Source organism: Rhinopithecus roxellana, chromosome 17 (genome assembly GCF_007565055.1).
Source record: "Rhinopithecus roxellana isolate Shanxi Qingling chromosome 17, ASM756505v1, whole genome shotgun sequence".
Classification (NCBI taxonomy): domain Eukaryota; kingdom Metazoa; phylum Chordata; class Mammalia; order Primates; family Cercopithecidae; genus Rhinopithecus; species Rhinopithecus roxellana.
Window position 1 is genome coordinate 87,888,169 of NC_044565.1, and position 27,434 is coordinate 87,915,602.

The following is a 27,434-nucleotide window of genomic DNA, read 5'->3' on the forward strand; positions in this document are numbered from 1 at the left end:
CCAATGAATGAATAAACAAAATGTGGTATATCCATGCAATAGAATATTACCCAGCAATAAAAGTACATGAAGTACTGATACATGCTATAACATACATGAACCTTGAAAATGTTATGTTCAGTGAAAGAAGCCAGTCATACAATATGTGGTCACGAAAGACGACATTTTGTATAATTCCATTTATATGAAATGTTCAAAACAGACAACTCCATAAAGAACAGGGTGGTTAGTGGTTGCTCTGAGTTGCGGGGAATGGTGGGACTGGAGGATCACAGCTAAAGGATACAGGGTTTCTTTCTGGAGTAATGTAAATGTTCTAAAATTAATTGTGGTGATGACTGCATAAATCTGAATATACTAAAAACCATTAAACTGTACACTTTAAATGGGCAAACTGCATGGGTGTGAATTATGTATCAATAAAGTGATTACAAAATCAAACCAACCAACCAAGAGAGACAAATTTTGAAAAATGTAAGAATGGGATAGATGTATCAGAGGAACAAAAAAACTAGAATAGCAAACTGAATATTGCTTTTTGACAATTTAAGTCAAAAAACATCACAAGGGTAAAAAAAGAACATTATATACTGGTAAGGAACAGCAGATAAAGATGTAGAGATATGTCCGCTTATATACCTAGTAATAATGTAGCTTTGAAATTTTTAAAGCAACAATTGAAAGAACAACAGAAGATACTGGACACCTGGAAAGGTTAGCTCCAGAAAGATTCAAGTCCTGAATGTAAAAGGAAAACTTATGAAACTAATAGAAACAGCTGTGGAAAATATCTTTTTAACCATCCATCATGGCTTTTCTGAACCATGTGTTTAAGAAATAAACATAGGCCCGGCGCGGTGGCTCAAGCCTGTAATCCCAGCACTTTGGGAGGCCAAGATGGGCGGATCACAAGGTCAGGAGATCGAGACCATCCTGGCTAACCTGGTGAAACTTCGTCTCTACTAAAAGAAAAAAAAATACAAAAAACTAGCCAGGCGAGGTGGCGGGCGCCTGTAGTCCCAGCTACTCGGGAGGCTGAGGCAGGAGAATGGCGTGAACCCGGGAGGCGGAGCTTGCAGTGAGCCGAGATCCGGCCACTGCACTCTAACCCGGGCGACAGAGCGAGACTCCGTCTCAAACAAACAAACAAACAAAAAATGGATTTGATTACGTTAAAATTAAAGATTTATGTTCTGAGAATGGCAACAGATAGGAGGTATATGCAAACCAAATGGATGATTACCTAAGAACTCCCAATCCACAGTAGTGAAATAACATGAAACCCAATTTTTAAAAAATGAACCAAATATATGAACTGGCTATTCACAGGAGAAATCTGAATAGCTGAAAAATATAAAAAGATGCTCAAGAAAAATGTAAGTAAGTGCATTAGGACAAGGGCTGTTAAAAAAAATGTAAGAACAAGAGATTACTTTATACTCATCATGCTAATAGGACAGCAGGGTAATTCCAAGTGTTGGCCAGAACACTGGGATACAGGAGTTCTCAGACACAGGCAACCTAGCAGTGGTGCTCTAGAGACCAGTGTATCCTGCCTCTGTGACTACACAATTACACTCCTCAGTGCCCAGAGAAACACATGGGTTCCTGAAGGGACGTAGGAGGATATTGTATGAATATCAAGGGGATGAAGGCAATGGAAGTAGCTACCACTTGGTGAACTGTAAGTAAAACACAGCCAATCATATAAGTAAACAATATGTAGGTGCCCCCAACAGTGAAATACATATAGATACATATAGAAAAACTGGGTAACCTTCTAACTTGTAACCTGCTTCCTCCACACTATTCCAGTGTACAGATTCATGATAACATTCATTATCCCAAGATTGTCATTTTGATTGTTTCCAAAATTTTGCTATTAGGATGTAGCCATGAAAAACCTTGTTAAATTATCTGTGGCACAATACAGATAATTCTTTAAAACATGATACTGATTTTTTTAAAAGTAAATGTAACATGGAATATCATGTTGACACATTAAAAACACAAAATAACACTATACGGTCTTTCAAGGATACACACATATCCAGGCAAATATTAGCCACAGTAGAGTGGATGTCCGTGAGGAGAAAGAATAGAGTGATGGAAATGAAACAGAAATAAAAACAGGTCTTAAACCCACCAAAGCCAAGTGTCACAAACTAAGGAGTGCCAGAAACTCAACCCGGCATATGAGGTCAAAAACAAGGTGGGTTTCATCTGAACAAAACATAATCTTGTTTTCAAAGACATGCACACACTTGAACCACAGCATTCCAAGAAAGCAACAAGAACACGAACCTGTGCAGTAGGACACGCCTTTGCAAGTAGCATTAATCGCCTCCTGGCACTTCTTCTGGGCAGTCTCAAATTGACAGTTTTTACAGCAAGGACTGTTCCTATCACTGGAGAAGAAGAGCAGACAGGAACAGAGCAATTCAAATTACAGCCCCATATCAAACCAAATGCTACTGTTACATTACAGTGACCTGAATATCACAGGGGAAGACCTCCTGGCTCCGTCCCCACTCCTACATCATCAGACATCTCCACTGCTAGAGCCACCTGTACACACTCTGTCCCTTCCTAATGTGCATCAGTTGTGGTCACATCAATGCCACGCTGTAGTAGAAAAGAATGGGAATACAGCAATCACCTTTGAAACATCTTGGTATCCTTGGTTTTCATTCATTTAACGCATTAATTTAAAAAAGACCAGATGGGCTGGGCGAGGTGGCTCATGCCTGTAATCCCAACCCAACACTTTGGGAGGCCGAGGTAGGTGGATTACCTGAGGTCAGGAGAGTTCAACATGAGCCTGGCCAACATGGTGAAACCCCATTTCTACTGAAAATACAAAAACTAGCCGGGCATGGTCATGGCATGCTCCTGTAATCCCAGCTACTTAGGAAGCTGAGGCAGGAGAATCGCTTGAACCCGGGAGGCGGAGGTTGCAGTGAGCCAAGATCACGCCACTGCACTCCAGCCTAGGCGACAAGAGCGAAAATTCTGTCTCTTAAAAAAAGATAAGGTGGGTGGATCACGAGGTCAGAAGTTTGAGACCAGCCTGGCCAACATGGTGAAACCCCATCTCTACTAAAGATACAAATTAGCCAGGCATGGTGCCGCACGCCTGTAATCCCAGCTACTCAGGAGGCTGAGGCAGGAGAATCGCTTAAACCTGGAAGGCAGAGGTTGCAGTGATCCGAGATTGCACCACTGCACTCCACCCTGGTCAACAGGGTGCGACTCTGTCTCAAAAAAAAAAAGAAAAAAAAAAATAAATAAATAAAAGACAAGGTGGGGCCACAAAGCAATCCATAGCTAAGACACTCAGCAGCCAGAACTCTACTCCCCATCAGCATCTACAGTGTTAATATGCACTGTATCCAGTTAAATCTCAATTATTCACCAGAAAACTGAAGTTTAACCCCTTTTACTTCTAAGCCAGGCACTGGTCTAACAGTGGATATAAAAATGAAAAACTGGGTAACTTTCTAACTTGTAACCTGCTTCCTCCACACTATTCCAGTGTATAGAATCATGATAACATTCATATCCCAAGACTGTCATTTTGATTGTGTCCAAAATTTTGCTATTAGGATGTGGCCATAAAAAACACCTTGTTAAAATCTTATACATCTCTGTTTCCTTAAAAGATTCTTTGGGCGGCCAGGCATGGTGGCTCACGCCTGTAATCCCAACACTTTGGGAGGCCAAGGCGGGCAGATCACGGGCAGATCAGGAGTTCAAGACCAGCCTGGCCAACATGGTGAAACCCGTCTCTACTAAAAACACAAAAATTAGCTGGGTGTGGTGGTGCACACTGTAATCCCAGCTACTGGGGAGGCTGAGGTAGAGGAATGGCTTGAACCCAGGAAGCGGAGGTTGCAGTGAGCCGAGATCAGGCTACTGCACTCCAGCCTGCGTGACAGAGCAAGACTCTGCCTTAAAAAAATAAATAAATAAAAGAAATAAAAAAGATTATTTGGGCCAGGCACAGTGGCCCACACCTAGAATCTCCACACTTTAGGAGGCCTAGAAGGGTGGATCACTTGAGCCCAGACTTTATGACCAGCTTGGGCAACATGGCAAAACGCCATCTCTATAAAAAATACAAAAAAAATTAGCCAGGTGGCACACACCTGTAGTCCTATCTATCTGGGAGGCTGAGGTGGAAGGACTGATTAAGCCTGGGAGGTTGAGGCTGCAGTGAGCCATGATCGTGCCACTGCACTCCATCCTGAGCAACAGAGTGAGACCCTGTCTCAAAAAATAAAATAAAATAAAGGCCGGGCACAGTGGCTCACCTCTGTAATCCTAGCACTTTGGGAGGCCAAGGCAGGCAGATCATGAGATCAGGAGATCGAGACCATTCCGCCCAACATGCTAAAACCCCGTCTCTACTAAAATACAAAAAATCAGCCAGGTGTGATAGTGCACACCTGTAGTCCCAGCTACTGGGGAGGCTGAGGCAGGGGAATCACTTGAACCCGGGAGGCGGAGATTGTAGTAAGCTAAGATCGTGCCACTGCACTCCAGCCTGGCAACAGAGTGAGACTCCATCTCAAAAAACAAAAATAAAGTAAAATAAAATAAAAAATATTTTTTTGCCAGGCACAATGCCTAACACCTATAATCCCAGCACTTTGGGAGGCTGAGATAGACAGATCACAAGGTCAGGAGTTGGAGACCATTGTAGCCACCATGGTGAAACCTCGTCTCTACTTAAATACAAACAATTAGCCAGGCATGGTGGTGCCTGCCTGTAGTCCCAGCTACTCAGGAGGCTGAGACAGGGGAATCACTTGAACCCGGGAGGCAGAGATTGCAGTGAGTCGAGATCGCGCCACTGCACTCCAGCCTGGCGACAGAGTGAGACTCCATCTCAAAAAAGAAAAAAAAAAAAAGATTATTTTAACTATACGACTGCTAAACCAAGGAGCATGCAAGGTCAAGGATTTTGTTACGTAATGTCACACTGCTTTCCAGAAAGCTTCTTGTTTGTTTGTTTTTTAAGAAACAGTGTCTCACTATGTTGCCCAGGCTGTTCTCAAACTCCTGGGCTCAAGCATTTCTCCCACCTCAGCCTCCCAGAGTGCTGGGATGACAGGAGTGAGCCACCGTGCCCAGCCCAGAAAGCAATTTCTTGCTGTGAAGGGCAAAAGAGGTAAATGTAAACAAACACATACATGCCCCTTTCAGCTGATTCTAAAACCCCTGCAAGTTCAGTCTTCTATTATTTTGGACATCTTGTTATACCAGCTTCCCAAAATCCCTGTGGAAAGACTCCTCACCTGCACTGGACACCTTCCTTCAATGTGCAGTCGCTGTTGCAGCAGGTGTCGTTGTTCAGATACATGATGCCAGGATCGCACTCTTCTCCTTCATCCACCCTCGAGTTCCCACACACCTTATTGCTGCGTTCTTGGAAACACTCCTGGGACTTACTTTCAATAGTCTTATAGATTGATTGTTTACTGCAGTTTGAAAACATCTTGAGAGAAAAAAGGCAATAAGGACCCAAAATAACATCATAAAAATGTATTCCCATGCAATGTTTGTGTCTTCTCTAGAGACAAACTCTTAATGTAAAACCACCATCAGAGCCACCCTGGAGTGATGGCAAGGCCATCACAGTCCCCACCAAAGGCCACTGATACGGAACTGAGAACCTCATTCCATTGAATGCTAAATGGTTGGTGTGAACTTGGTTAAGGATCTATAATTCTTCTTATGAAGATAAGCAAGCTGTACAAACACTGAGGCCAAACATCCCAGCCAAAGTCCACTTGAGGACAAGCAGAATAGCACAACAGAGAGCTCGTAGCTCCATCAGACTTGAAATCTCCCCACCTCAGGCATGCCACTCACGCAGTGACAAGAATTAAGAACCTCTGTAGGGTGCTGTTGTCCCAGACAAAACGATTCAGAAATGCAGGAGAAGGGGTTTCTTCTCTTTCCTTGGCTACTTACGTGGATGATCCAGGTTTAAAGTTGTTTAAATATTTGAGCTTAATAACAGGCATGATAGTACATTTTACATAAATTAAATCCCAAAATGTTACCTAAACATTTTCATCGACCAGCAAGACCAGTGTGTAAAAAAAATTATCTACACTAGCTTCCCACCCTGCAGTACAGAACCACTAGGATAACTCCCTTTTAAGGCTGAGGGTTTTATCAGGAGCTCTAAAACTGAGGTCATTTTCCAGACCTCCTGAAGTTATAAAAAAGAGGCTTAGGGAAAACTGAGCATAGTTACTTCTTAGGTCGGGGTCTCCAAAGTGCTCTGCAGATGCCAAAATGGCTTCACTTTCACCCCAGACAACAATCATGAAGCCCCTGAGAGCCAAGTGTATGAGACCCTCCAAAGGTGCCTGTAATTACCAAATCAGACATCAAAGGAGCTACTTTCAGAAAGATAGCAAAGACCTCATCTTAAACAAAAATACTAACTGGCTTTTTAAAAAAATCTTCAAATCTGGTTGGTTGGTTTGGTTTGGTTTGGTTTTTTGAGATGGAGTCCCGCTCGGTTGCCAGGCTGGACTACAGAGGTGTAATCCTGGCTCACTGTAACCTCTGCCTCCCGGGTTCAAGTGATTCTCCTGCCTCAGCCTCCTGAGTAGCTAGGACTACAGGCACACACCACCACACCCAGCTAATTTTTGTATTTTTTATAGAGACGGGGTTTCACTATGTTGACCAGGATGGTCTCGATCTCTTGACCTCATGATCCGCCCACCTCGGCCTCCCAAAGTGCTGGGATTACAGGCGTGAGCCACTGCGCCCGGCCCAAATCTATTTTTACAGTACAGATGTCTAAGGGGTCTGGTTATTCTAATCTGGGCCTCAGGTAGTTGGCATTTTGGTGGGTTCATTCATCAACATTATGTATCTCTGGGCTCCATTTAATCAGGTTAAAATGGAGTTAAAAATCACAGTGAACAGATAAGAAGACTTCTTCACTGACTTGTCAGAGTTACAACTCCCAAGCAGCTGGAGAGCAGTAACGAAAAAAGGACCAGCCCTCAACTCTGGCTTTCTGCCTACACATCCCTGAAGATGTGGCAGCTTCCGTTTGTATCCTTGTCATATGACCTCCTCTTCCCTCCAGCAAACCTTCCTAAGAAGTTACAATCTCAAAGGTCCTACACTCCTTTTCACGAATGTCATCTGTCCACGGAGGAAGCCCACCCACGGCAGACTGCTCTTCATAGGCTTGCCTAGTTGAGAGTGGCAGGTTCTGTCTTTCTAGGTCAAGGAACTACTTTAGTTTTGTCCTGTAAGCCCTTTTCATCTAGTTAAAAATATTTTTATTAAGGAATTCATTTAAAACATAGGCTGGGAGCAGCGGCTTACGCCTGTAATCCCAGCACTTTGAGAGGCCGAGGCAGGTGGATCACCTGAGGTCAGGAGTTTGTTGACCAGTCAGTTGACCAACCTGGCCAACATGGTGAAACCCCATCCTACAAAAACTACAAAAATTAGCCGGGCATGGTGGTGGGCGCCGTAACCCCAGCTACTCGGGAGGCTGAGGCAGGAGAATCACTTGAACCCGGGAGGTGGAGGTTGCAGTGAGCAGAGATCACACCACTACACTCCAGCCTGGGCGACAGAGTGAGACTCCACCTCAAAAAATCATAATAGCCGGGCGCGGTGGCTCACGCCTGTAATCCCAGCACTTTGGGAGGCCGAGGCAGGCAGATCACGAGGTCAGGAGATCGAGACCATCCTGGCTAACATGGTGAAACCCTGTCTCTACTAAAAATGCAAAAAATTAGCCAGGCGTGGTGGCGGGCGCCTGTAGTCCCAGCTACTTGGGAGGCTGAGGCAGGAGAATGGGGTGAACCCGGGAAGGGGAGCTTGCAGTGAGCCGAGATCACACCACTGCACTCCAGCCTGGGCGACTGAGCGAGACTCGATCTCAAAAAACAAAAAACAAACAAAATAATAATAAATAATAATAAATAAATAAAACATAGAAGATGCACATTATCTTCTTACAAGGGGATTCCTACTTGGGCAACCAAACTAGAAAAACACAGACTAAATATGATGTACTCAGGAAAAACCAAATAAATTGTTCTTTGTTGATACAGACTGGCAGCTCCTGGAAAAAAAAAAAAAAAAAAAAAAACCAGTTCTTCCCAGGCCCCATTCTCATTAGCAAGTTCTTTTTTTTCTTTTCCTTTTTTTGAGACAAAGTCTCACTCTGTCATCCAGGCTGGAGTGCAGTAGCACAACCTTGGCTCACTGCCACCTTGAACTCCCCAGGTTCCTCCTACCTTAGCCTCCTGAGTAGCTGGGACTACAAGCATGTGCTTCCATGCCCAGCTAATTTTTGTATTTTCTGTAGACATGGGGTTTCACATGTTGCCCAGGCTGATCTTGAACTCCTAGGCTCAAGTGATCTGCCCACCTCGGTCTCTCAAAGTGCTGGGATTACAGGTGTGAGCCACCATGCCTCATTGGCAAGTTCTTACAGGGCTGTTTTGAAGAGCCCCAGAACTGGTAGCAGGAAGAGTTAGCAACATGCATGTCCACTCAGGCAGTATGCAAAGTAAAACATTTCCCTCCAAAGTTCTGACACTATCCTCATAACCAAGAAGAATATAACCTATTACTCAGAGAAACAGGATGCAATATGGTAGCCACCAACCATATGTGGCTACTTGAATGTTGTTCCTAGTCACATATTTTACACTTTCTATTACAGAAATATTCAAGCATCTATGAAGTAGACAGGATGGTATCATGAATGCCCCGGTGCCCCTCACCAGCTTCAACAATGATCAACTCATGGCTTCACAGCTCCTCTACATCCGCACTACTTTTCCTCTGCTCCCACACTGCTGTTTTTGTTTGTTGGCTTATTAACAACTTTATTAAGACATATTTCACATATCACAACATTCACCCATTTCAAGTATATAACTCAGTGATTTCTAATAACTTTACCAAGTGTTGAAACTATTGCCATAAGTCAATTTTAGGACATTTCCATCTTTCCAGGAATGTCACTTACGTCCTTTTACAGTTAATGCCCATTTCCATCTCCCATCACTGGCAAACATTATTAAAAATTTAAATAAAGGCTGGGCGTGGTGGCTCATGCCTATAATCCCAGCACTTTGGGAGGCTGAGGCAGGCGGATCACGAGGTCAGGAGATCGAGACCATCCTGGCTAACCCAGTGAAACCCCGTCTCTACCGAAAATACAAAAAATTAGCTGGGCGTGGTGGTGGGCGCCTGCAGTCCCAGCTACTCGGGAGGCTGAGGCAGGAGAATGGCGTGAACTCGGGAGGTGGAGCTTGCAGTGAGCCGAGATTGCGCCACTGCACTCCAGCCTGGGCGACAGAGCGAGACTCCGTCTCAAAAAAAAAAAAAAAAAAAAAAAAAAAAAAATTTTAAATAAAATAGAATTTACAATTCAGATCCTCAGTTTCTAGCCACATTTCAATTGCTCCACTGGGCAGTGGCTACTATACTGGGCAGAGCAGACGCAGAACATCCCCCATCCCACAGCAGAAAGTTCTATTGGACACCACTGAACTATAGCAAACATGATTAGAAATGCAGAGACTTTGAAAAGAGAAGGAAAATTCAACAGTTTGACAAGTTGGAAGAGTAGACAAAAAGGGGTAGAAAAATGTTTATCTGGCACAAGTTGTCAGGCAGAGGAAAAATAAAACATAACATGCAAAGTAACAGAGGAAGGAACTGTTTACACATAACAGCCAAAGAAAATGAGATGCAGAAAATATACATAAAAAGCCAAAGAAAATGAGATGCAATAATCAAAGATCACAAAAAGAAGAGGAGGCAGAAATTTTAGAAAGCAGGGTGTCAGAGCCAGGGAAAAGCAGAAGTAATCCTTCCCTCTATGTCCAGGGTAGGCTTGCACAATAGCCCACAGCCTGGCTCAAAATAGGAGTCAGGACAAATACTTCACAATCTTTCGTGATTAGAATCAAACTCCTTTAAACTCTCCCCACCAACCCTCTTTAACTCAGCAGTGCAGCTATTGTTTTCCTCACACTGCTTTATGCTGTTTAACTTCAAATAAAATGAACAAACGAGGTATTTATTAACATAACTTTTAGTTCGGACTCTAAGAGTTAGTCAAAGCACTCTTAAAGTCTCTGAAAGTGTTTTACAGTATCCCAAATCAACTAGTATACTCTATCAGAAGCCCTCAATAGTAAATGATTCAATTAATTATTCAACAAATATTTGTTACATGCCAGATACTCCTATTAGGCACTGGAGATAGAGCTATGAATAAGACAGACAAGGGCCTTTCTCCCATGAGGCTTGTAGTAAGGCAAACTATGTGTTTACCTGCAAAAGTTAATAAAAAACATGTAAATTGTACAGTAGAGTTAAAATGAATCACAACTTGTAAATGAAATAATGAGAAATTTTTAACATAAAGCCTGAGCCCACCAGACCCTGAAATCCAGAACTCCAACAAAGGCCATTATTATAATTTTTCCTAGAGCTCAAATCTACACATTAAACTTGACAACAAAGTCCAAATGATAGTTTTAACCAGATTTAGATGGACCGTGCTTCACCCCAAAACATACAGCCATGTTTCAAGGTACTCTGTAATTTGCAGATCCATCCCTAGGGGAACACCTAGGAATGGAATACGTTTCTGAGCTCTCATTATGATCATTACACACAGCCTCTTTCCAAACCACATAAAAAATTCTCAACATACACATACCTTGTTGTTCTCGTGATCGCCACTCACAGCTATGGGATACATGACATATTTTCCTCCCTGGTCCTCATTCGGGGCACATTCTGCTAGACCATCCGGATCATGTTCTGCTCCAAAATTGTGTCCCAATTCATGAGTTGTAACCAGGTCAGCTTCCTTAAGGATCATGCAAAGAAAACATTATTTCTCAATATCCAACCATCACTTACTTCTGCCAGCTGGGCCTATGCTGTCTTCAATAGAGCCTTATAATCAGATCAGCAAGAGAGTAAGAACTGCATGCTTATAATACCAGCACTTCACGAGGCTGAGACGGGAGGGTTACTTGACTCTAGGAGTTTGAGGCCAGCCTGGGCAACATAGGGAGAGCCCATCTCTCCAAAAATAAAAATATTAACCAGGCGAGCCAGGCGCAGTGGCTCAAAGTCCTGGAATCCCAGCACTTTGGGAGGCCAAGGTGGCCAGATCACTTGAGGTCAGGAGTTCAAGACCAGACTGGTCAACATGGTGAAACCCTGTCTCTACTAAAAATACAAAATCTAGCCAGGCATTGTGCTAGGTGCCTGTAATCCCAGCTACTTGCGAGGCAGAGCCAGAAGAACTGCTTGAACCCAGGAGGCGGAGGCTGCTGTGAGCCGAGACAGGCCACTGAACCCCAGCCTGGGCAAAAGACTGAGAGTCTGTCTCAAAATAAATAAATAAATAAAATAAAATAAATATATATAAACTTAAAATTCCTGATTTCTTTTTTCCTAAGAGGGGGAAATCACTCCATGGAACCTGAAAAAATAATATTTTGCAAGTCATTTTTCTATACAAGAAGTCTTTCCACATGTTCATATTAAAACAATAGTGGGGAAAAAAAACTTAAATTTTTAGCAAAAGCACTCAAATCCCAAAGGTGTAATGTAGAGAAATATCTCCTAACTGCTTGGAGAAAATTCATTAGTGGATTTGCTAATGACTCTAAAAAATCTCTCAAAAATTTCAAATCAAATTTTGTTTTTGCTCTATGTGTTTTTTTAAGAGGAAAGTTCTAGAAGACCAAAGAAAATATGTCATGAAATCAAGCCATTAAGAAGTTGTGACTCCAAAAAACTAAAGGAGCATGCGCTATTATACACACATATATGTTTCCGTCCATAGTTCCTGGCTTATAACCCTCCACAGCCCTGGTTACGGTCTTCTGTTACAATGTTGGGGTGCTTTAGGGCTTAGGAGCAGTCCTCAGGAAACAGATTCTCTCTGACCTTCTCCTGTCCTCCTTTTACCTGATCCAAGGCGGGACTCTAATTTGACTGTGGGTCAAGAGATCCCCATTCTCATTCTAGAGACATTCTAGAGAGGGTCCTGCCCTTTACTGTGGAGGAAGGAATGCTGCACAGAGAGGTCAAGGAGAACCTGGACAGGCCTTGGTGGGTTTCCCCACTCAGTTGATTAGTATGAGAACATACCCATTTTGTTCAATCACATTTCTACACAGTTGTCATTCATGCTTATGTAAAGAAGCCTCCATAAAATCTCAAATAACAGGATTCAGAGAGCTTCCAGAGAGCATTCTGAATATGTGGAGGTTGACAGGAAGGTGCCGAACTCATTCGCGTGCCAGGAGAGCGGTACATCCCAACTCCATGGGGACAGAAGCTCCTGTATTCGGGACCCTTCCAGACCTCACCCTATGTATCCCTTCGTTTGGCTATTTCTTTGAATCCCTTCTTTTTTTATTTTTTATTTTTTGAGACAAAGTCTCCCTCTGTTGCCCAGGATGGAGCACAGTGGTGCAATCTCAGCTCACTGCCATCTCCGCCTCCCAGGTTCAAGCAATTCTCCTGCCTCAGCCTCCCGAGTAGCTGGGATTACAGGCATGCACCACCACACCTGGCTAATTTTTATATTTTCAGTAGAGACGAGGTTTCACCATGTTGGCCAGGCTGGTCTCAAACTCTTGACCTCAGGTATCTACCCGCCTCGGCCTCCCAAAGTAGTGGGATTACAGGCATAAGCCACCGCACCCGGCCTCTTTGCATCCTTTAAAATATCCTATGTAATAAACCCGTAAACTAAGATGTTTCCCTGAGTTCTGTGAGCCACTTAAGCAAATTAATCAGACCCAAAGAGGATATCGTGGAAACCCCAACTTGAAGCCAGTTGGTCAGAAGTTTTGGAGGCTCAGACTTGTAACTGGTGGGGAGGAGGGAACAGTCAGTCTTGAGGAGCTGAACCCTCAAGCTGTGAGATCTGACACTATTTCCGGGTGGAGAGTGAATTGAATTGGAGGACACCTAGCTGATGTCTATTGCTTGAAATGTGGGGGGAAATCCCCACACATTTGGTCTGGTCACACAAGTCTTCTGTGTTGATGATAATTGTTGTGATGTGAGAAGAGAGGAAAAACAGTTTGAGAGATTTTTTTCCCCTAAAACAAAGTACCATAAGAAAAAAATAAATTTAGAAATTAAGGCCAGGCACAGTGGCTCACGCCTGTAATCCCAGCACTTTGGGAGGCCAAGGCAGGTGGATCACCTGAGATCAGGAGTTCAAAACCAGCCTGACCAACATGGAGAAACCCCATCTCTACTAAAAATACAAAATTAGCCGGTCATGATGGCGCATGCCTGTAATCCCAGCTACTCAAGAGGCAGAGGCAGAAGAATTGCTTGAACCTGGGAGGCGGAGGTTGCAGTGAGCCAAGATGGCACCATTGCACTCCAGCCTGGCCAACAAGAGCAAAACTCCATCTCAAAAAAAAAAAAGAAAAAAGAAAGAAATTAAAAGGTTCCCCAAAACTAATTAGTGTCTTTTTCTTTTCTCATACCACTTTACATTGTTGTTTTTGTTTCTGCTTTAAGAGACAGGGTCTTGGGCCAGGCGCAGTGGCTCATGCCTGTAATTCCAACACTTTGGGAGGCCGAGGCAGGCAGATCACAAGGGCAGCAGATTGAGACCATCCTGGCTAACACAGTGAAACCCCTTCTCTACTAAAAATACAAAAAATTACCCGGGCATGGTGGCAGGTGCCTGTAGTCCCAGCTACTTGGGAGGCTGAGGCAGGAGAATGGCATGAACCCGGTATGGGGAGCTTGCAGTGAGCCGAGATCGTGCCACTGCACTCCAGCATGGGACACAGAGCGAGACTCCATATCAAAAAAAAAAAAAAAAAAAAAAGGATCTCGCTAAGTTGCTCAGGCTAGAATACAGAATACAGTGGGTATTTTCACAGACGCAGTTATCACACTACAGCCTCTAACTCTTGGCCTCAAGTGATTCTCCCACCTCAGCCTCCCGAGTAGCTGGGACCATAGGCTCCTGCCACCACCTGTTTTTAAATCACCCGAAGTCCATAGTTTATGTTAGGGTTCACTCTTTGTGCTGTATATTCTGTGTTTCAACAAATGCATAATGTCTTATACTGACTATTAAAGTATCATACAGAGTAGTTACCCTGCTCTCTACCTATTCTTCCCTCCTTCCCCTGACATCTAGCAATCACTGATCATTTTATAGTCTGCATAGTTTTGCCTTTTCCAGAATGTCATATATTTGGAATCATATAGTATGTAGCCTTTCAGACTGGCTTATTTCACTTAGTAGTATGCTTTTAAGGTTCCTCTATGTCTTTTCATGGCTTAATAGCTTTTTTATTTTTTTCTCATTGTATGGATGTGCCAGTTTATCCATTTACCAACTAAAGGATATCTTGGGTGCTTCCAAGTTTTATCAATTATGAATTAAGCTGCCATAAACATTCTTATGGCCGGGTGTGGTGGCTCATACCTGTAATCCCAGCACTTTGGGAGGCTGAAGCAGGCGGATCACCTGAGGTCGGGAGTTCAAGACCAGCCTGGCCTGTAACATGGTGAAACCCCATCTCTACTGAAAATACAAAAATTAGCTGGGAGTGACAGCGGGCACCTGTAATCCCAGCTACTCGGGAGACTGAGGCAGAATCGCTTAAAACCTGGGAGGCAGAGGTTGCAGTGAGCCGAGATCACGCCACTGCACTCCAGCCTGGGTGACAAGAGTGAAACTCCATCTCCCAAAAAAAAAAAAAAAAAAAAAAAAAGAAACTGCCAACTGTCTTCCAAAGTGGCTGTTACATTTTTGCATTCCCACCAGCAATTAATGAAGAGTTCCTGTTGCTCCATAGCCTTGTTGGAATTGTGTTGCCAGTGTTTGGGATTTTAGCCATGCTAATAGGCTACTAGTAATAGCGTATTGTTGTTGGGTTTCTTAAAAAGTTTTTTATAGAAACAGGGTCTCACTAATGTTGCCCAGGATGGTCTCAAACTCCTGGGCTCAAACAATCCTCCCACCTCAGCCTCGCAAGCAGCTGGGATGACACGCATGTCCACCTGCACCCAGCTTCGTTGTTAATTTGCAATTTCCTAATGACACATGACGCTGAGCATCTTTTTGTATGCTTCTCTGCTATCTGTATATCTTTAGAAGTATCTGTTCTGCTCTTTTGTCTATTTTTAAATTACGTGGTTCATTTTCTTACTGTTGAATTTTAACAGTTCTTTATACATATGGAAATTTTTAATTTTTTTTTTTTAATTTTGTAGAGACAGGGTCTGACCATCTTGCCCAGGTTAGTTCCAAACTCCTGGGCTCAAGTGATTCTCCTGCCTCGGACTCCCAAAGTGCTGGGATTATAGGAATGAGCCACCATGCCCGGCCTCTTTGTATATTTCAGATAGCAGTCTCTTCTCAAGAGGTGTCTTTTGCAAATATTTTCCCGTACCCTATACCAAGTATAAACATACACCAAGTATAACATGATAGTCAAAATAGCAGTATACCAACCAGCCCTCTGGGAAGCCATGGTGAGTGGATCACTTGAGGTCAGGGGTTCATGAGACCAGCCTGGCCAACATGGTGAAACCCTATCTCTACTTAAAACAAAAATACAAAAATTAGCCATGCATGGTGACAGGCACCTGTAATCCCAACTACTCAGGAGGTTGAGGCAGGAGAATCGCTTGAACCTGGGAGGCAGAGGTTACAGTAAGCCAAAATGGTGCCACTGCCTTCCAGCCTGGGCCATAGAGCAAGACTCTGTCTCAAAAAAAGTAAAAATTAAATAAAAATTAAAAATCAGTATATCGGATACTAATATTTCCTACCAATATCTCTCTCCCCTTCTTCCTTAATGAGCCCTAATTTTGTTCAGGGCAGCAATATACTCGGCTAAAACAGCCACCTTTCCACATTCCGTTGAGGCTAAGGGCAGCCACGTGACCCAGTGCTGTACAGTAAGTTGTAAACAAAAGCCAGGATGCAGCCTCCAGAGAAGCTTTTTAGAAGGGCCAGACTAGGCTAGCCATGTTCTCTTTCTCCTCCTTTCTCTAACACAGAAGAGAACCATCTTAAAACCATGAGGTGACATGCATGAGGACAAAGACCTCCTGCTTGTTCTTGAGCCACTGAGGGCACCTCTGAGTTGCTGTACCACCCGGAAAATGCTATCCCTGAACTTCTTGTTGACTGAGACAAATAAACCCCTTATTTAAACCACTGCTTATTTAATTTTCTGTTATTTGTAGTCAAACACATTTCAACAGACATAGCTGGAGAAAAACAAGATCTTAAGATCTTCCAGAGAAAAAAACAGGTGACATACAAAGATAAGAACTCAAAATGACTTCAGATTCTTTAAAAGCAACATGCACAGAAGACCACAGAGAACATGAGAACTAAGAATATACTCAGCCAAAATTATCAATCAGGCTTAAGAGTGGAATAAAGACATTTTCAGATATGTGAAATCCCAACAATATGCAGGTCATATACCTTTTCTTAGGAAGCTCCTGCAAGATACACTACACCAAAATGATGGCACTGAGAAAGAGGGAGACCATGGGGTTCTGAAAATAAGAGGGTGTGGGATGCCTTGTATGACAGCTGCACTGCAGGACTAGGAGACAGGGAGCTCTAAGAGTTGCTGCAGGTCAGAGGGCTCCAGGATGGAGGGTTCGAGAAAAGCAGTGGTCCTCACATGTTTCAAAAGAAGGCTGACAGGCCATTTTTATTTTCTTCTTTAAGCTTTTTCATATATCTCACAAAAATATATAAATTTTCTTTAAGCAGAAATGAAAAAAACAGTATATATTACATTTTTTAAAAAATATCTACATAAATATACAACTGAGGTTCTACTACAATAAACTCTTAACACTATTCTTTTAAAAATAAAAGAACATACCTTTGTAAGGATGGTTTTACCATAATTCTTTGTGCTCGTCAAACCACTATTCAAATAGATATTTTTCTTCCCAACTGGGCTATAATAAGCTAAAGTCAAAAGGCAACAAAGATAAATTGCTTATTAAATACAGAATTATAATATAATCCAATCAGCTGATAATCCCAGCATCATATTCATATAAGAAATGGAAAAACTTACCCTTTGGACAAACGCCTCCATGGCTGTTTGCTCTGGGAGAGCCAACATAAGCTAATCCAAGAGTTCCCATATCAAAATCTTGGTATGTGAAAAGGTGTGCCAAGCAAACTTTAGATGCTTCCTCAGCTATATCAAAGCTAAATTGCTTTGAAAGACCAAAAAAAAAAAAAAAAAGCATTCTTAGATTAACAATTACATCAAACCAAAAGATGTAATCGAAATCAACTAAACCTTCCAGAACAGAACCATGACAGCATGCAGCTCAGCACCAGCAATCACAACCCCGTGCAGTGCTTTGCTCTTTCCCTAAAGTGCTCCTCCACCTGCACCGGTGAGAGGCCGACACTGTCATCTGGCAAGGGGCACAAAAGGGAAGAGTTCGGGAGCTTGCTCCAGCTGTTCAGAACTAACTCACTGCTCCTCCGAGGGCTGTTCTGAAGACATACAGCCTAGGACTAGAGATGCTCCATTTCGTTAAGGGGATTGCAGCACCCCAGACCAAAACAGATCCCTCTCAAGTATTTCAAGGATTCATCTGGTTTTATAGAAATTTTAATCTTAAACTTTTTTGAGCGTCATAATATATAGTCATTTATATAAATATACACTTATAGAAAAGCATATATACCCAGTTTTATGTTACTAAAATAAAGATTTTACATCCATTTAAGTCAACGCTGCAGGTTTGAGAGGATTTTTTTTTCTCAATTTAAAAGGGTTTCATACATTACTTTAAAAACCTCTACCATAACCATCCAGCATCTCCAAGTTTAAAAAACCTTAATTTTGGGGGTTTTTTAAATTTGTTTGTTTGTTTGAGACAGGGTCTCGCTGTGTCACCCAGGCTGGAGTGAAGTGACGCAATCACAGCTCACTGCAGCCTCGACCTCCCAGGCTCAAGTGAACCTCCCACCTCAGCCTCCCAAGAAGCTGGTACCAAAAGCGTGCATCACCATGCCCGGCTAATTTTTGTATTTTTTGTACACCATGTTGCCCAAGCTAGTCTTGAACTCCTGGGCTCAAACAATCCACCAGCCTCATCCTCAGCCTCCCAAAGTGCTGGGATTACAGGCATGAACCACCATGCCTAGCCAAAACCCTCAATGTTTAAAATGCTTTAAATGAGAGGCCAGAGAGCCCTATATGAAGAATGAAGTGTGGTTAAATGGGGATTCTGATAGTTCCGTGGTAAAAGGGTGAGGCTTCTAAGAATATTCTAGGAGCCTTAGGGAAGAAAATTGGAGAGGAGCATCTGTCAATGTAAGTCATTCTTCTCTTTGGTTCCTCCCCTGCCATGGACTGTCTGGAGGCTCACAGAAAAGCACACAGGCACAGTGGTTCAGCTGTTCTAGGAGTCAGGAGATCTGTGCTCAATTCAACCTCTGCCATTACCAGTTGTATGACTAACCAGACAAGTCATTTAATCTTACTGTTACTGGCTGAACTGTGCCACCCCAAAATTCAAATGTTGAAGTCCTAACCCTCAAAAGTACCCCAGAATGTGACTCTATCTGGAAATAGGGCCCTTAAGGAGGTAATTAGGGTACACTGAGGTCATATGGGTGGACCTTAAACCAATAATGCGGGTGTCCTGATAAGGAGATCAGAATATACACACACACTGAAAGAAAGACCATGTGAGCACACAGGGAGAAGACAGCACCTACACCACAAGTACCGTGGCCTCAGAAGAAATCAACCCTGCTGACCCCCTTGATTTTGGACTTCCAGCTTCCAGAACTGTGAAAACCCCAACTTCTGTTAAGTCCCCCAGCCTATGCTGCTCTGTCATGTCAGCTGGAATAAACAATAACACTTGCTGAGCCTCTTCACAACAATGATGCTGTCTCAACCAACCTTTCAGGTGCTCAGCAGATCAAATTAGACAGGGTATGAATGCGTACCACACAGGTGCTACACGTTATGCTTCTCCATCTGGATGAAGAGTTATAATATCCTTTAATTCTATTAAAGCTTTGAAAACTTGATTTCAGCCTCATGAGACTCTGAACAAGAATCCAGATGAGCCACACCATACCTGGACTAGCCCATGCAAACTATGAGATAAATAAGTGTTGTTCTAAGCTGCTCCACTTGTGATAATTTGTTAAAGCAACAACAGGAAACTAATACACTTACCAACACATTAAAATATAACTACTATCACTTCATAGAAAGTCATTCTACACCAAAGTAATAGCACACACAAACTCAAGACACTGGAATCACATGGCAGTATCCTGTTATACAGCAAGACTCCAAATAACGTAAAATGATTAAGTTAGCCATCTTTAGATTAATCGCCAGAATAAAAACACAAAAATTTTAAATTACTGTAGAGAACTTTCAGATCTCCAAGCTATATTTCTACTGTCCAATACATGTTCATAACCTGTTTGATAATTACTGCCCTAAAAGATAAATTGACAAGCTTCAGAGAGCCCTGAACTAAGTGTCCCGAACTAACAAAACAGTGTGCAAAAACTCTATATATTCAGTATCCATGTTATTTTCTAGAGAAGATCCACTGATTGCCTCATTAGATCCTCAAAGATATTAAGGTTAAGAAGCACTGCTTTGGCCGGGCACAGTGGCTCACACCTGTAATCCCAGCACTTTGGGAGGGCGAGGCAGGCGGATCATCTGCAGTCGGGAGTTCGAGACCAGCCTGACCAACATGGAGAAACCCCGTTTCTACTAAAAATACAAAAATTAGCTGGCTGTGGTGGTGCATGCCTATAATCCTAGCTACTCAGGAGGCTGAGGCAGGAGAATCGCTTGAACCCGGGAGGCGGAGGTTACAGTGAGCCGAGATCACACCATTGCACTCCAGCCTGGGCAATAAGAGTGAAACTCTGTCTCAAAAAGAAAAAAAAAAAAAAAGAAGCAGCATTGCTTTGTAACTTTTTTTTTCATGGAGTTTTTGTTATTTGTTGTCTATGCTGTTACACGCGATGAGGTTCCTGCTGGATCAGCTGGGGGAGATTGCTTCTGGGTTTCCATCTTTTCCATTATGCTCCTTCATTAAAACACATACAATCCACATAGCAGAAATCATAAAGTGGTGTTAATATCCAGGGTTCCAAGACCTACCTCTAGCAACATCTTCACATCCCAAGCATCCTTTTCTTCATTTGGGTAACTTTTTGCCATATTGTAGTGCTTTTCACCAGGTTTTACCTCTTGTGGAGACTTGAGAATGCGAATCTATACTTAAAGAGATAATATACTTAGAACACTTCCAAAATAAGTCAGAAGACTCTGAATACTGCATTATTTTATCTGTTCAAAAAAAGAATCATTCTAGAAAAAAACATTTTAAAACTAAAATTCATAAATTCTTCAGTTCTAATATTCAATGTTTGAAACAAACAGAAGCATATGGTATGGAAAACATATGTCAATTAATTATTTATAATAATATGAATGTACTCCTACATTTTCATATCCTCTATGTTTATTTTTAAAAAATAAGAACTTGGGTTACAGGCGCCTAAAATAATTATTACAACTATAGTCAACAGTTTAGGAAAGAAAAATAAAATATATATCTCTTTGTGCATCAAAGGAATAAAAGACTAAGAATAGAGGCTTCTCCTTATATGTGCATTTCAGACAAATTTATATTAAACCTGCAAAGAAGGGAAAAAAAGTAACAAAGGCTCCCATTAGTAAGTGTGAGATAAAGAAAGATGGAAACTATGCTCAGCTCAGAGTTTCTGTGTGTCTCTCTTCCCTGCCTGCCTGCCTGCCTGTTCTGGTCTCCTCTGCCACTGTGTGGTAAGCTTACTGGGGTGGACTCTGCAGTTTTGATGGTGGCTGGTCAAGGTGAAATCTGGGACAGAACTACTTAGAAGACCACCATGATGCACATCTAAACCACATCCTCCAATCCATCCTTCATCAGATGTAAAGAAGTTAATGTTTTAATCTCCTATATTATTCCTGTGTTCTATAATTGGTTCCAAATGCCTAAAGCAAAAAGAAAATGTACAGGTTCCCTAAAACTCAAACATGATGCAGCTATTTATAATAAAACAAGTGAGGCAGCTTTACATGCATGAACATGAAGTACTCTCCAACATACTGTGAAATGGAAAAGCGAGGTATAAAAGTGTACTGCATATAGCACCGTTGTGTCAAATACAGACATATACATACACTATACATGCATACGACATCTCTAGAAAGATACATATGAAACTAGTGACATGAATGTCTTTGGGGAAAGGAACTGGTTTAACAATAAACAGGTTGCAGAGACTTACTTTTCACTGGTTTTTGTACTGTGTATATGTTACCTATTCAAATAATAACTTGAAAAGAAAATGCAAAACAGTGAAAGAGAATGAAAAGGGAAAAAATCTTAGTTTTATACAAACAATATCAAAGTTTAACATTTATAAACATGGTGAATGATTTTTAAAAAAATTTTTTCAACCTCTAAATTCTATACTATAGAACTTATTAAAATATGGTTTATTACAAAAAGCCTGGAAAAAAATAGAGATAACAATTTATATAACTTACATATCAAAATGTCTCTCTGCCCAAAGTAAAACCCTATGTCAGAAGTCTTTTTAGTCTTAGCAATTTGAAATAACTCTTCATATGAGATATTAAGATGACACTAATATAACATTGCTAGACATACTCTGTTAAGAGATTACAAGAAATCAGAAGGAGATATCTGAGGGGAAAGAACCTAAAGGTTCTGTATATATAACTACAGCCTTGCAAAGGTACCCAGTATTTTTTAGTAAATTTTCTGACTAAGGATTCAATGGTACGTGCCACAGTTTTAACGGAAGACTTAAGCATAATCAGAGGGGGAAAGAAACTACAGAGAATAAAAAGGCCATAAATTCAAAGAAGGAACAAAGCACAGCAGCGTAAAAGGCTTTCTACCTAAAGCAGGACTAAGGACAGAAAACTTCACAATCTAGAACTAATTAACATCAAAAATACTGCACAATTCATCAGAAAAAAAATCACTGGCATTTGAGAAAACTTACTTACAATTATTGTTAAGGACAAGTTTTTGGGTTTTGGATACAAGTGACAAATATTTACAGTACATAACTTAAGTGAGTAATATAAGCCATATCTATTGATAAATACCTGCTCTATCTGTATTCCATAGCCTTTAAAACCCGCATTATCCCATGAAGTGTTCCGATAGATGTCATCAACTCTGTCAATTAGCTCTATCTGTGTGTATTTAAAAAAGAAAAAAGACATTATGTAGCTCTTTATCTCTCCTGGCAATGCAATATAAAATCTATGGAGGAAAAAAAAAATCTCAGTTTAGAGGCCATTGCAGAAGTTTCTACTTTCACAAAAACTAGCATTAAGATGTTACTGTATCTGAGTATTCCCAACCTTTGGCCCCAAACTTAAAGTGCTGTTACCAGAATAAAACAATGGTATAGTTTAACCTAAATTTCAAGTACTCAATTGCACATGGAACCAAAATGACAAGTAACAGGCTTTTGTAAAACTACCGTTTCAGTCAATAATAAAAATTAAATTTAAAAGTCAATCAATATACCTGAAATACAGTTGACTCTTGAACAACATAGATTTGAACTTCAAGTGTCCACTTACATATGTGGATTTCCTTGAGCCTCTGTCACCAGAGACAATATGACCAACTCTTCCTCTTCCTCCTCAGCCTACTCAACATGAAGACGATTATGATGATCCACTTCCACTTAGTGAATGGTAAATGTATTTTCTCTTCCTTATGATTTTTCTTTATTTTTTCAGAGGCAGGGTCTTGCTCTGTCACCAGGGTTACAGTACAGTGGCACGATCATAGCTCACTATAGCCTGCATCTCTGGGCTCAAGCAATCCTCTCACCTCAGCCTCCTGAGTAACAGAAGACTACAGACGCACACCACCATGCCCAGCTTTTTTTTTTTTTTTTATGATTTTCATCATAACATTTTCCTTTCTCTAACTTACATGATTGTAAGAACACAGTAATAATACATATAAAAAATACGTGTTAATCGACTGTTATTTTATTGGTAAGGCTTCTGGTCAATAGTAGACTATTAGTAGTTAAATTTTTGGAGAATCAAAGTTATACAGGGGCCGGGCATAGTGGTTCACGCCTGTAATCCCAGCACTTTGGGAGGCTGAGGCAGGAGGACTGCTTAAGCTTAGAAGTTTGAGGGCATCCTGAGAAATTCTCCATCTCTGCTAAAAATCAAAAAACTTAGCCAGGAAGGGTGAACACCTGTTGTCCCAGCTACTCAAGGAGGCTGAGGGGGGAAGACTGCTTTGTCCCAGGCAATAGAGGCTGCAGTGAGCTACGATTTCGCCACTGCACTCCGGCCTGGGCAACAGAGTCTAAAAAAAAAAAGTGACATGAGGATTTTTGACTGCAGAGGGAAGGTCAGTGCTTCTAACCCCCACCCCCCAGCACTGTTCCTGGGTCAATCGTATTCCCTTCTAAAAAGAATTCCATCTTCACTCTGTCTCTTGGTGAGTACCTCAAATGTCTTCCCCAGAAACAAGTAAGGAGCAGTGGCAGACAACTGCCAACCCTATTCCCCTACTCTCAGCCCGAAAAGTTCAGCACTGAGGAATGGGTAAGAAGACAGCCAGAAAGAACAAGGTTCATTTCAGCAACCCTCCTTCTTTTGCTCTCTGATTTGGGAAAACTGGAGAAGGAAGGCAGTATCGTTTCCAAGGAAAACGACATGAGAAAGAACAAAATGCTAATTACCTATCTTTTTCTCAAAGAGAATATTCTACTATTCAAAAACTGGGTTGATAAGGTTTGTTCCAGCAACTGTGAAACAAGTTATGTCTCAGAAATTGTAAAAAACACAAATTTTAAGACTAGATCTCTCATTATATTCATATTTGTAGTGTAATGAACAAAGAAGTAATATAAGAGGAGCCCCTTAATACAAAACCCAGATTAAGAGAGAAGCTTTTTAAAGTAAGAATCTCTCTCTTAGGAACAAGAATAACAGTGACTCTTACTAGCCTCATAATAAATTCACTTGATATGGGGCCGAGTGCTGTGGCTCACACCTGTAATTCCAGCTACTTGTGATGCTGAGGCAGGAGAATTGCTTGCACCCAGGAGGTAGGGGTTGCAGTGAGCTGAGATTGCACCACTGCACTCCAGCCTGGGCAACACAGTGAGACTCTGTGTCAAACAAACAAACAAACAAACAAACAAATCCACTTGACGTGGAAGGGAAGGGAAAGAAGGGTAAGGGAGGGTATGAATAAAATGGACAGCATGGGAAAAGCAAGGCAATGAGAAAGATATCTTTACCGCCCCAGCTTCTTCTTGCTTCATGAATAGCTGCATTCTCCATTATTCCCTCAATAACAACATTTTGGTCAGTGCCAAGTAATCATGACGAATGAGGTCATACTAGCAAAAAACGTCAACGAAAAATGATTTCCCAGACTTTAAAAATCGTAATAGTTTGGCTGGGTACGGTGGCTCATGCCTGTAATCCCAGCACTTTGGGAGGCCGAGGAGGGCGGATCACGAGGTCAGGAGATCGAGACCATCCTGGCTAATACGGTGAAACCCCGTCTCTACTAAAAATACAAAAAAATTAGCCGGGCATGGTGGTGGGCGCCTATAGTCCCAGCTACTCGGGAGGCCGAGGCAGAAGAATGGTATGAACCCGGGAGGCAGAGCTTGCAGTGAGCCACGATAGCGCCACTGCACTCTAGCCTGGGCAACAGAGCGAGACGCCGTCTCAAAAAAAAAAAAAAATCATAATAGTTCATGCTTAAAAATCTAGTATCAGCACTTCTTACATCTTGCCTTCACTTCTGTGCCCTAGAGCTAGTTATGACCATGAAAGTCCCACCTATTTCAAGTGAAGTCCAATGAGTAGGTCTTTAACATGACGAACAAAACTCACCTTCCTCTCTGAAATATACATATAAGCAAAAGATAAACATGGGTTCATGTAATATTTTTACATTCACATGTGACACCACAGGTTCACTTCCATGATAGCAGTAATGTTTTTAAAGAGCTCAATTATATCAAGGAGGAAGGACTACATTATAACCTCTCCCAAACCCTATATGCATAAATTCTAACATGCAGAAAATACTAGTTCGAAGGTAAAATGGGTTGTCATAAATCTGAAACTATAATTTCCATACAGTAACATAAAAACCTCAGAGAATATCCCTCAAATATTTTAGGGAAATAACAGAGTATCTGGAACAGATCTGGTTTCATTAAGTTTCATGGAATGTACCCACCCACAAGAATTTTTTTTTCAATTACTTGATGCAATATCAAATACTTACTAAGTAATTTGTAGTTGTACTCTCTTCCCCTCTGCCCATGTATCTGTAGAAGCGATGATCTGCTACCACCAATAATTTACACGTGTTCTTCATGGGATCTGGGTCAGCTCTTCTCTTCACTCGATGAACAAGCTCTAATATGAATTTGTATGCACTATTAAATCAAAATTCACCAAAACAAGGAGTTTTATGGTAACACTTTAAATCTAATATATTTTTGAAACAAATATTATGTGAGCTTAACATCACTAAAGGATCTTGAACAACAAAAAAAAACAATTTGGAGCAAGACAGAAAAGTGAAAAGTAACATAAAGTTTAAACACTGTAGAATTCAAAACCAAGGACAAGAGCCGCCTCAATTTTTCAAATACAGAAACTTTAAAAAGTGTTCAACAGAGTAAGGCCGGGCATGCTGGCTCAGGCCTACAATTCCAGCACTTTGCGAGGCCAAGGTGGGTGAATCACCTGAGGATGGGAGTTCGAGACCAGCCTGGCCAACATGATGAAACCCCATCCCTATTAAAAATACAAAAATTAGCCAGGTATGGTGGCGCCCGCCTGTAATCCCAGCTACTCATAAGGCTGAGGCAGGAGAATCACTTGAACCCTGGTGCGGAGGTTGCAGTGAGACAAGATTATGCCATTGCACTCAAGCCAGGGCAACAAGAGTGAGACTCTATCTCTAAATAAATCAAACAATAAATAAACAAATAGTGCTCAACAGAGTAAAACATTCACCTAATGCTGGGCTATGAAGCTGTCAGTCATATTCTACAACAAGAAGTTATGAATTAACCAAAGTAACAGTAAAAATGTCAAAATATTCACATTGAAAATTAGTTTGTGTTAATAGGACAACTTTCTTGTGAAATAAATTAAAAATTTATTTATATATTAAAATGCTAATATATATTTTAATAATATTTTAACAACATAACCATCTTTGGCCTGGCACGTTGGCTCACGCCTGTAATCCCAACACTTTGGGAGGTTGAGGTGGGCGGATCACTTGAGGCCAGGAGTTCGAGAACAGCCTGGCCAACATGGTGAAACCCCATCTCCACTAAAAACACAAAAATTAGCCAGGACTGGTGTCACGTGCCTATAATCCCAGCTACTAGGGAGGCTGAGGCAGGAGAATCGCTTGAACCTGGAAGTCAAAGGTTGCAGTGAGCCGAGATTGCACTGCAAAAAAAAACAAAACAAAAAAACCTAACCAGAGGTGTTTGGGGCAGTAAAATTCCAAGATGGTTATGTTTTTTAAATGACCCTAAATAGATTGTCCCAAGATGGATATAACCTTCTTGTATTCTAAGCAGTATATACATAGGTCTCTCCTGCTACCAATTAATTTCTTATAAACTCTAAAGACTGTCTTTCCACCATTATTATTTTATCATTTCTAAATATCTGCAAGAATATTTTCCCTCGGATCACTCCATTTCCCTTTTCCCTAATCTTTTTTAAAGTCTAATCTTTCTTGTTCCCATTATTTTCTAGAGTTTTCAACTCTTACATTACAGACAAAAGAAGCTGAAAATTTCTGGAATAAAACTCTTATTTTCATGCCAAATACTACAGTTACTTGACAATAATGTTTTTTTTTATCAAATAACAACCACTCCTATTGAAGTCAATTGTAATATGTTTCTTTCTTATTTGAAATACACTCTTTAAGCCTTACCTTCAGGTGGTTCTCTGTCTACTAACCCTTTTGGGAGCAACTCTTCATTATCCACTTTTAAATAACCACACACTTTTGGAGACTGCAAACGTGAAACATTCTTGATATCTTCAGATTTATAAACTAACATTCTTTTGTCTTTGGTATCATTAACAAATCTCCAAAGTGGCTAAAACAGAAAATATATACGACTGAAGTGGAAAAATATAACAATTCCTAAACACTAAATTCTTCTAACATCCTTTGCTTGTTCTTAGATAACATTCATTTCTAGGTTAAGTAAACTGATTAGTCATGTT

General features: G+C 41.3%; 1 protein-coding gene across 2 annotated transcripts in view; it reads right to left on the reverse strand.

Annotated features, from left to right (window-relative positions):
- The window catches only part of ADAM17 (ADAM metallopeptidase domain 17), a 69,541-nt gene that overhangs the window by 12,264 nt on the left and 29,843 nt on the right, over positions 1-27,434 (reverse strand). For both annotated transcript variants that reach the window (XM_030920468.1, XM_010379684.2), the window contains exons 5-13: positions 27,136-27,304; positions 25,450-25,583; positions 22,263-22,352; positions 20,235-20,348; positions 17,142-17,286; positions 16,941-17,029; positions 10,739-10,891; positions 5,301-5,500; positions 2,305-2,408 (exon numbers count right to left, since the gene is read on the reverse strand). In XM_030920468.1, the coding sequence (XP_030776328.1) occupies positions 2,305-2,408; positions 5,301-5,500; positions 10,739-10,891; positions 16,941-17,029; positions 17,142-17,286; positions 20,235-20,348; positions 22,263-22,352; positions 25,450-25,583; positions 27,136-27,304 (1,198 nt within the window). The remainder of the gene's footprint in view (positions 1-2,304; positions 2,409-5,300; positions 5,501-10,738; positions 10,892-16,940; positions 17,030-17,141; positions 17,287-20,234; positions 20,349-22,262; positions 22,353-25,449; positions 25,584-27,135; positions 27,305-27,434) is intronic.